General features: G+C 43.4%; 1 protein-coding gene across 1 annotated transcript in view; it reads right to left on the bottom strand.

Annotated features, from left to right (window-relative positions):
• Positions 1-1,542: 1,542 nt before the first annotated feature.
• The window catches only part of CSMD1 (CUB and Sushi multiple domains 1), a 1,564,948-nt gene continuing 1,555,301 nt past the window's right edge, over positions 1,543-11,189 (bottom strand). The window contains exons 67-68 of the mRNA XM_077771883.1: positions 5,683-5,815; positions 1,543-2,084 (exon numbers count right to left, since the gene is read on the bottom strand). Coding sequence (XP_077628009.1) covers positions 1,925-2,084; positions 5,683-5,815 — 293 coding nt within the window. The 3' untranslated portion in view covers positions 1,543-1,924. The remainder of the gene's footprint in view (positions 2,085-5,682; positions 5,816-11,189) is intronic.

Here is an 11,189-nt window from a genome sequence, read left to right as displayed (position 1 = left end):
GGAATTCACCATTTGGAGTTCAAAAGGCAAGGGAGCAACCAGAAGAGCTCAGTTATGCCCTCCTAACAGCATAGGCCCCTTCAAACAAGTAACACGACGGTGGGCACCAAGGGTCAAAGATTCGCTAAAGCATTCAAATCAAAACACATGACATGAAAGAATGAACTCGTATCCTGACAGGCTTTTGTGTCTTCTTTTCCCTCCATTTTTTCTTCCACTTTTGAAGCCCTGCATTTAAACATGCAACAGAGATACAACTATATCCATCTTAAAGCTAGGTGTGAATACGCCCACTCCAACAACAGGAATGAAAGGCTCTAAGGACGCTGCTCTAGAATGAAGGGAGACGTTTTCCGTATGGGGAGGACTACCCAAAACCCAAATAACAGAATAAGCATTGTCTTTTCAAAACTCTTTTAGCCAAGTTATAAATAAAAATAAACTTGATCTTCACTGTGATTTTGTGACATCACCATCTCATTGCCATGTCTTCTATTTCATCCTTTGATGTTTTTATCCGCACTGGGGACCACGCCTATTTCCTTCCTACCGTCATTCAGAATTTAATGCATGATACATTTTAAACGTGAAAAATCACCCAAGTTGTCTCTGAATCTGGAATTAGCATGAAACAAAGGACAAAGTGATATATATATATAATGTGTGATTGGGAAAGAGGAGTGTGTGTAATGTCTCCTGGCCTCTGGAGGAACACGTGATGCTCTGCTCCCGGACGGTTCCCACTGAGTTCAAGGGGTGACTGCGCTGCACCGTCCTTCAAGGCCACGGCAGAGAGTGGCCGTGCTCTGGAAGAACAAACCATGATTCGGAGGGAAGACTATGGTGAGCTAAGCCTCGTAAGCTCATGAGCTAGCTAAAATAAATTACTACTGACATTCTCCACGGCAAACAGAAGTTCGGCAGCCCCCTGGCCACTCGGCAGTACTGGCGGTCACGGGTGCTGCTAATGGGAACAGAGTGTGCGGCAACTGAAAAGCCCTCTTGTTTCCCCCCTCGTTGGACATCGTCAATGACTTCAACACACATATGTAGCTAAAAGAAGCAATAATAAAATAAATCTCTTCAACACTGCGTTTCCCTTTAAAACCTGTGCCACATCTGGGGATATTTTCTTTCGCTAAGATGCCAACTGAACGGATGGGTGGTGGATGTTTTGCTTGACAACATGAGAGATGCTTATATACAGTGGATAGTGTGTATAAACCCTGTGTAAATAGTTTATATTTTTATCAGAATCTTACTCAGTCATTCATAACACACTAGTGCAAAAAATTGTGCATCAAAAATTCTGCAATAGAACAGCTGACTGGGAAATTTGCAAATGGCCCTAGGAATGGACATTGAGGGGAGCTGTGAGTCCTCCAAACTTTGTCAGGTCTCAGGAAGGACAGAGTGAAGCGTTTGTAGGTGTGTGCGTCTCTACCAGAAAGGTGTCTTCTTCAAGAGAGCTCTGTTGTTGTTGTTGTTGTTGTTTTCAGAGTATTCATATTTATGGGGGTTAAAAAAAACAAAACAACATACTGTGGTGCTACCGTTTTATCACCGCACCCAGGGGATGTATCCACGTGCCCAGAAGATTGCATTGAAAGGCATCCCAGCCACACAGAAATATGAAAGTCTGAGGCATTAAGTACAAAGTATTGGCGTGACTCGGTAGTCTTCCTTAAGTGTGCCTTGATCCTTTGCAGATGCAGCCAGGCGTGAGAATCCGCGACGGCCGGTCCTCAGGGGACTCTGGCGCACGTGACTGGAGCTTCCCGCTGCGCGGACGCCAGCAGAAGATGTGAAAGGTCACCACAGCAAAGCCAAGACTAGAAGGGAGAGTGGTATATGGCACCAGAGGACTTACTGCTTGTCCATCAGAGGTATGGCTATGAAATCAGTCCGAATGGGGCACTGAGGGCTATACCACTGTGCACACTGTGTTCAGAGTTGTGTCAAACCGCACAGCCTTTGCCTCTGTGGGTTTTAAGTTTGTATCATACATAGGGTTTTCGAATGAAGCTTGTCCATTGCTGTTTTCGTGGCCGGCATAGCCGTTGTACTGGACTTTTGGTCTCGTTCTACAGAGGAGAGAAGGAACAACCCGTCAGTGCCCGGATTTCAAGAACAAGGCACCGCAGCTGGGGCTGAGCACACGACCTCACCCCCCACGCAGCAGGGGACACACGCACGAGGCGAGCACACACATAGCTGTGGGGGAGCGTGTGCTCTCCACGCTTGGAGACCTTCTTCTTTTTTAGAATGGGTTGATGGGGTTACACAGACAGTTTAAAAAACGGACGCTGTTTCCAAAATCAAAGAATGATCTGATGTTTACAAATATTCTTTGCAACATGGGGGACGCATCAATGCCAGAGTCCGAGTTTGGTTTCGACATTTGTCATTTGTAAGCTGTATGACCCTGAGGAAGTCACTGTTCGGTCCCTCTCTCAAAAGTAAGATGCTTAATCAAGATGTCAACCCTTTAGGACCGTTCCGATCAAACGAAAATAGGAACATAAACTTTAGCTCACTGCTGTTATAATGTTCACCAAATAAATGTTAGCTATTCTCATGATGTAATATAACCAGTGACTAAGTTATGGAAAAGGCATTTGACTCCTTGTCAAACCATTCCTCTAATTAAACTGTATGGTCTAAGAGTAGAGAATTAAAGTAATTTTAGATGTAAAAGACCTAAAGCTGTCTGGTCTGTTCCCCCGTGTTTTTTTCCCCCCAGAAGAAATTACATAAGAAAAATATACCAGGTGGTAAAAACAGGACTTTAATGTAAACAACCACACTAGCAAAAATATTGATGATGCTTTTGTTATAGTGACTTACTAAGAGTTTCTTAACTTACATTATGTTTATTGAGAAAAAAGAGAATTCCGTGATGTAGGTTTCAGAGAATGAGGTTTCTGTCAGTAGAAAAGCAGTTTGCAACTGCCCCAGGAGTTGGAGAGGTCTTTTGACACTGAACTTGAAAACGCTCCAGTGGCAAAATTGAATAAATGAATTCAGCCAAACGTCAATGACGTTTCAAGCTGGCTAAATTCCCTGTGTAATGTCCAGGCCAGGGGTCATCACCATTCCCAACCTGCCAGGAAAACCCCCCGAGGTTGGACAGGACTCGGGGACCTCAGAGAAGGCAGCCTGTGGGAGTCCTGAGTCAGGAGCCCTGGCTCTGATTGAGGAAACCATTCCACGCGTAGAGTAATGAGAGAGACTCAGAAATGAGCAGGAACGGGGCTTTAACGCGAACCACAGAGCCGACTGGTTAAGGAACTTTTACATCTGCAGAGGGTAAGAAGCCAGTGGCGAGAAAGCAAAAGGCTTGGCTTATTCCCTGGGCGCATGGCAGTAACTCAAAAGAAAATGGATTTATGACGCGCCTGGGTGCTCAGGCATGGCTTGCTCGCTCCCACAGACCCCAATGCCTCGCGCCGCACAGAACCCAGAACTACGAGACCCTGCAGATTTGGAGCTCACAGCGGCTTAATGGCTCAAGAGAGACATGAGATTTGACAACCTTCTGTCACGTCCAGACACAGCATGGCCTCCCCCGGGATGAGCGCGATGGGCGACGTTGTGGGGGAGCCACACTGAGATGAAATCCCCGCCAGCCCACAGGCGCGGGAATGCAAAGAAGGGACCAGATTCACAAAACGGGTCCATGGTAGCTCCCTCCCCACTGCTTCTGTGGTCTGTGACCTCTGCCCACGCATTTCCCGTGCGGACGCACTGAGTACTGAATGCTGTCCTCACAGGGCAGGGAAGCTTCTAGGCTTGAAAGACTACAGCCATGGTGGATATCGAATATTGCCCCTGATGTTATAAGTGCTGAGTTGTGTAAGGTTGTCTTTTGAAAGGATCAGAGGTGCTGGAGGGAGCCATCCTGAGACACACGAGGGGTCGGCCCTACCGGGAGGCACCTCAAGGTGACAGTGGCTGGCAGGTTGGGACACCGTCCGCCTCCCGCACGTGGGAGAGGAGGCAGCGGGGGCGTCCAGACAGCCCCCTACACACAGGGAATGTCAAAGGGTGGGGGAGAAGAGCCCTCATGAACTGCCTCTTTCCCTTGGGGCTAACGTGGATGCCCACAGGTTTTTTTTTTGAAACGTAAAAATGAATTTGTAGGAATTACTAATTCCTACTGTATGCGTATCTATCAGGGTGTTATGTTTCCTACAGAAACCAGTGAAAGAAGGTGTACTTTTAATTTATAGAGTTCAATTAATTTAAGAACAGAAGGACTTCTCCAGATGGTATTTTACTGGATAAAGTGGTGGGCTATCTTTTTTTATATTTATTACATTTTCACTGGCCCCAAGGAGAAATCTGAAGATAAAGCTCACGAGANTATTTATATAGGTGCGCCAATCTTTAATTTTGTAAGTGCCTTCTGAGATTCCTTTTACTGAATTATATGTTTAAAATAAGTACATTTCCAACCACATGAACACGAAGAAATGTATGTGAGCACATACACAATATAATTTTGAAGTGACATTCCTATTATTTTATATATTTTTGAAAAGCACGGGAAAGCACTTATTTAAGCTATGCTATGAGACACTAAAAACATCCTCACACCCCTTTTTTCTTTCTTTCTTTTTTTTTAGCCAGGATTAAACAGAAATCTCTGTATTACATAAATAAACACAGACCACATTTAACATACCTTCATATCCTAGAGAATCATAGTTTTTTTAAATTTTTATTTTGTTTTCTTAGTTTCTTATTATTATATGTAGGGAATACCACTATCCTAAATTGTATTTTAGAACAGTTTGGCATAAGGCCGTGTTCTTCCAGTTAATATATTATCCAGAGAAAGACAAATGTGTAAGGACTTATAATTCCCCCACAGCTTTTTTTTTTTTGAGGATGGGGGGAATTCACATTGACTCCCAGGAAAGAAAGGATCTATTCCACTAAAGTTGTTTTTCTCCAATTTTGACATGTTTTGGTTAGCAGGAATATGCAAATGTGCAAATGAATGGATATTCAGAACACTTTTTCAAGCGATGGAACATGGGATATCTCTTGGCTCAAAAACGGAATAGGTCCACAATTTCTAGATTGCAGATTCATGGAGTTAAAAGAACTCACAGAGACCATTCTGTTCAATCTTCTTCTGGCAGGTGGAAACGCCGTGTCAGCGTTCCCAATAACCGGCCATGGATCTTGAAAGTCGAAATATAGCCCTTTCCTGCATCTTTCAGTTGACTATGAAACACAGCATGTTAGGGGCGCCCGGGTGGCTTAGTCGGTTAAGCGTCCGACTTTCGCTCAGGTCATGATCTCGCGGTTCGTGGGTTCGAGCCCCGCGTCGGGCTCTGTGCTGACTGCCAGCTCAGAGCCTGGAGCCTGTTTCAGTCTGTGACTCCCTCTCCCTCTGACCCTCCCCTGCTCATGCTGTCTATCTCTCTCCTAGAAATAAAAAAATAAAAAAAAAAAAAAAAAAGAAACAGCATGTTATTTCTTAATCATCTACTTATTCTCCTAAAGTTCATTACCCAAGGCTGCCCTGCCAAAAAAGTATGGCGGACAAAGCCAACCCATCTGAGCATCGGTAATGTGAGAGAGAAACCGTGGCGCGTGGGGAACGTGCATGCGTGTGACGGGGAGCAGTGTGCATTTCCCAGACCAGGGCCTCCCAGTGTTAGACAGTACCTGTGTTTGTAGAGGTAAAACGCAAATCCAGACAGAATCAGAGCAAAGAATGGAACGAGAATGGCGGCCGCGACGGAGCCGCTACTAGTGCCATGGTAATGATTTGAAGCATCTTGATCCGAGTTTAAGGGATCTGGAAAACAAAAGGAACAATTAGTTTGCAGGTACTGTATTCATGCCTCCAGATAAACCTCTGGTGACTTTTATGAATGGGTCCCAAGTCCAGCCGGAGCTCAATTCCATAGATAAATGGTCAGTCTTGTTGAAAGATTTTTAACATCTATGTTAATGATTAAGTTACAAAAAGTAACGTATTCCTTAATGACCCTCAAGAATCCCATGGAAAAAATCTCACATGTCAACTGTGAAAAAGGCGAAGGGGGCACCATCCCTTGTGACTTTGACTTTCAGTCCTAGATATCTGCATCTGCATTAAAGCAAAAGCTGAAAGTATCCATGTGGTTTTTATCTATGAACAGAGATGGGCAGCATTTGCCGTTTTATCCTGACCTAAGACACAGACTCAAGCAAAACAGTAGCTGATGAAATTACCCAAATATTCCAGGTGTCTATATAAATGACATTACATTCTCCATACGCGAATATACTGGCGTAATCTCTTTCATTTTAGGTAGATACCAAAATTCATTAGGGTTTAAGAATCCTCAACAGAAGACTATAGCTCAATGTCATGCCGGTTTCCATGAGAACACAAAAGGATGATAAAACGTGATTTCTGTCCATCAGAAGGAAGGTGGATGTAAGCATGTCAAATATCACAAAAGTGACATAACTATGTGTTTATAATCCATATCTACAGAGTGGCAAATAGATGCAGGGCACAGAGAGAGATGCAAATGATGAAAATTCAAATTAGAAAACATTTATTAAGCAATTCCTTCCAAATAAGGAAGTTTGATGTGAAGAATCTACCCATAACACAAATTTTGAAATGTATTTGGCTTAATTTGAACTCACTCAATGTGCGTGTGTGAAGGATTAAGACAGGTTATCTGGATGTAGCAGAATTGTTAAAAATAAGTTAACCTGGTTTTGGAAGTGTATTTCCAGAATTTATGCAATGTTAAATAGAAGCTTTGTTTCTCTTTCACAAACCACGAATGCCAGTGAACATTCAAATGTTAAATATATTTAAATAACGTTTCAAATAAAAAAAACCCCCTCATTTTCACAGTAAAAACATGACAATAATTTGACTTATCATTGCCTCCACAGATGCAGGGTTACGCTACTCCCCACCATCCTAAGTTCTAATGTGAGCATATTTTATGATTGATGTTCGCTCTTTGTAACCATATGTTACATATGTGACCATATTTCTTTGAGATCCTTCCTTATCAGCACATATGAATCATATTTAATTTTTCACTTTCAGGTGCATTCACCGCCCGCCACACAAGGGAAAATGCCAGATACATGTTCTGTCTAAATCTCGCATCCAATCAGATGCCCCCAGTGTGGGCAGGGAGCTGGAGTGACCGATGCACAGCACCCCACGGAGGCTGGGAAGCCGCCCACGGCCGTCCCGCACAGGGAGCTGAGGCACACCGCTCTGGTGGCACCAACTCCACAGATCTGCAGTGACACTGAAATGCTGGGGCACCTCCACTACCTAGAGCAACGCACTGGGCACACGGCCACACGCCCAGCGGGCCCCGTGTGTACTAGGGCAGGACGTGCACTGTGCCAGGGGAGCTGCTCGGCTAGCTTTCCTCTTGGACCCCCAGCGCCAACAAGAGAACTGAAGACACAGTAGTTGCTCAATATGTGCGTGCAGAGTGAGAGACGGCGCGGCCACGTCGAACTTCAGCGCCAACCAGTTTCCATGAAGGTACCACACCTCATTCTCCAGCTTTCTGTAGTTCTGTGACTCTCTTTACCTCATCATAATAAATCTGTGTTCTGCTCAAATTAATCGAAGCTGCTTTTTTGTTACCCACAGACAAGACTGTCTACTTTTGACCACAACAGATATCAGACTTCTCATCGATAAAATCATGGAAAATTGACCTGCCACAAGAGACTGGCCATCATAACACAGAGTGGTAGAAAAGAAGGTCCTTGGGGGCTTTACAACGAGGTGTGCTTTGAAATCATCATGCCTTCAGGTGCTCCTGGTGAATTTCAGTTATTTACTCTTGTTTCAATGATTTAAAGGGTAATACATGCACATGATACTCATTGAAATGGCAGAAAGAGATACATAAGTAATACAAAGGACAATGGAAATAAAGGCTCATTCCTTGCTCTTTATGCTAGTCTTCCTCTTTATGGCTATTTTTTAATGTCCTTCGACAATGTACTATTAATACATATGTTTACTTCCCTTTCCAAACTTTTCTAAAAAATAGGAATACTATATACACTTTTTGTGTTTGGCTTTTTCAACTTAACCAGCCATCTTTGAAATTTTTCCATCAGCACACATGAATTAGATTTATTTCTTTGTAGGTGTATAGTATACTATTACTTGGATATGCCAGAAATTTTTCAGCCAATCTACCTTTGCGGACATTCAGGCCATTTCTGGTATTTTTCTAATGCTACAATGAAAACATTTTTTCTGTAGCTGTCCATCACCAGGAGTCTAAATATACAGGACAAGTTCTATGAAGTAGACTCATTACCTAACAGACTTTGTAACTTTTCATGTCACTGTATTTACCAGATTGTCCTCCAAAGTGGTGTTCCAATTTCATTTCAACCGGTATTTCAGGAGGTGCTACAAAACACTTGGACAGTTGTGTAGTACCCACCACCAGCCTCTTCCTCAACCCTGCCCTCCCCTCCCATCGGCCCCCCTTCTTCATAGGATCACTACTGTTGCTGCTCTGACAAATCCAACACAGGGCATCCTTAGTCTCTCATTTACATATCTTTGCTTAAGAATGAGGGTGAACATCTCTTCACATGATAGAAGCCAACCATTCAATTTTTTTAAAGATCACTATGGAAAGAACTTCACATACTAGAGAACCCACCCATTCAAAGTATATATAAATCTATCAGTGGACAAATATGTGTGTGTGCGTGTGTCCGTGTGTGCATGTATGTAATATACATATATGTGTACATACACACACACACATGCAATAGGATGTTACTCAGTTAAAGAAGAAAAAAAAAAAGAATGAGTTCTTGCTTTGTGACAACACGGATGGACCTGAAGAGTATTATCCTGAGTGAAATAAGTCAGACAGAGAAAGACAAATACCACAGATTTCACTCATATGTGGACTCTAAAAATATGCAAAAAAACCAAATAGGCCCTTAAATTGAGAACAAACTCATGGCTGCCAGAGGAGGGTGGGTAGGGGGGTGGGTGAAATAGATAAAGGGGGTGAACAGGTACAAATTTCCAGATATAAAGTAAGTCACAGAGATGAAAAGTACAGCCTAGGACATACTGTGAATAATAATGTAATCATGTTGTATGGTGACACACGGCGGCGGCACTTAGCACGGTGATTCCCCAGCAACGAATGGGCTTGTGGAAACACTAGGTTGTACGCCTGAAACTAATAAACACTGTACGTCAATTTTATTTCAATAACAAATAAAACATAAGTAAAAATAATAAAAAAAATTAAAAAAAAAAGACAGCAAGGATACAGTCCAAAGTCTTTAGTATGTCACACGGTGTTACCATCATCATAACGACTTAATTTAGGGCTACTGCCGCCTCCCCTACTGGAAGCCCAGTATCCGTGGAGGTCATTCCTCACCCTCCAACCTCCAGCCCCAGGCAGCCACCGGTCTGCTGTCTGTGTCTCTCCATCTGCCTGTTCTGGATGGTTCATATAAATGGAATTGTGCGCTGTGTGTTTTGAATGTGTGCATGACTTCTGCTTCTTAGTGTAATGTCTTCGAGATAATATTCCCTTGTACGGATACAGCACGCTTTGTATGTTCCTTAGCTGGTGGACATCGGTGGCTTCCACGTTTGGGCTGTTAGGAATAACGCCGCTATACGCATTGTGCACACGCTTGCATGAACAAACGCTCTTACATGTTCTGTTGTCCATATGTGTAGGAATGAAATGGTTACTTTATGTTTAACTGTGTGGCAAACAGCCAGTTTTCCACAGCACCTGCACCACTGTTAGTGAGCCGTCTGCAAAGTAGGACATCTCCAATCTCTCTCCTGTTTTGCCTCCACTCGGCCACATGCTCATGGCCTTCCCAGTGCTCGTGAGGTGAGGTGCCTTCTCACTGTGGTTCACCTTTCCCGAATGGCTAGTGGCATGGAGCACCTTTTCAGCTGCCTAATGACCATCTGTACGTATGTGGAGAGAGGTCTATTCAAATCCCTTGGCAACTTTTCAGTTAGGTTACTTGCTTTTCTCTTATTGAACCTTAAAAGCCCTTTATGCAGTCTGGATACAATTCCCTTAACAGAGGCCTGTTTTACACTGATTTTCTTCCGTGCTGTCTGCATGTGGATGTGACGCTGGGTGTGGGGCGATTCAGCTTAAACTTATCATTCGGGTTCCTACTGGAGTTTCTGCATTAGGGTGGCCCTTCCACCCAAGCTGGTTTAGAATCCATTTAAAGGTCATCACTGTCTTCCCGTTTATCTATTGCCTGCAGATGATTAAGAGGTAGTTTATTTTCGTCCACGGTAATAGGGCTTAGCCAAACTCATAGATGAATGGTTGTTGTTGAGGCATTATTTAAACAAAGACCTTTCTAATTAGTTGAATGGGGAGGCTTGCTTGTGCTTCAAATTATTTGCCAGGCAAACTGTTTTTCTTGACAATAAACTCATCATCATGTGAGAATAAAGATCCCGTGCTACAGCAGGCTCCTATTTTGCTGGATTTGGAAGAAATGGTGCCGTGCACAGAAACATGTACCAGCGCGGCGATAGCGCAGGCCAGGCTCGTTGGATGAGTGAACCCAGAAGTCCACAGGCTGTGGTGTCGGGCTCCTCGGGGTGTCCTTCAGCGGAATTACTGGAGCGTGTGCTGGGGGAGGGGGAGGGCACATACCTCCAGGGGTTTTGCCTTTAGAACAAGAGAGCAAACTCGACTCATCATTAGTGTTGGCCCAATGCCTTTACTCTTTCATTACCTCAAAATAACATAACCCAATTTAAATCACCATCTTGGCCACTGTGGACATTATCATTTAAAGGTTTTCTATTTAGAATTACTGCACTTGGAATGGTGAGATTAGAATGTTTTATGATTGATTATGTTATTTTTGGTCAAGCTTTTATTTGAAATATAATATTACACAGGTTGGTATACATTTCCTTTGGAACCCCTCAGTATCTTGATAAGAGTCTTATGAAATGAATCATAAGTGACAATCATCACAAAACATTATACCCCCGGGCCTCTGAAAGGCAGCTCTGGTATCAAAGCCTTTATGGGCACTGTGTTCTCCACCCAAGTGTTATGTGAATAGAGTTCTACAAGTAGGGTATAAAGTAGCCTGTGCTGTTCAGGAGAAACGCAGTGCTAATCTCATTACAAACGTGT

The sequence above is a fragment of the Crocuta crocuta genome, unplaced genomic scaffold (assembly GCF_008692635.1).
Source record: "Crocuta crocuta isolate KB4526 unplaced genomic scaffold, BGI_CrCroc_1.0 scaffold111, whole genome shotgun sequence".
Classification (NCBI taxonomy): domain Eukaryota; kingdom Metazoa; phylum Chordata; class Mammalia; order Carnivora; family Hyaenidae; genus Crocuta; species Crocuta crocuta.
Note: the sequence above shows the minus strand (reverse complement) of the source record. Positions and strands in the feature narration are given on the sequence as shown.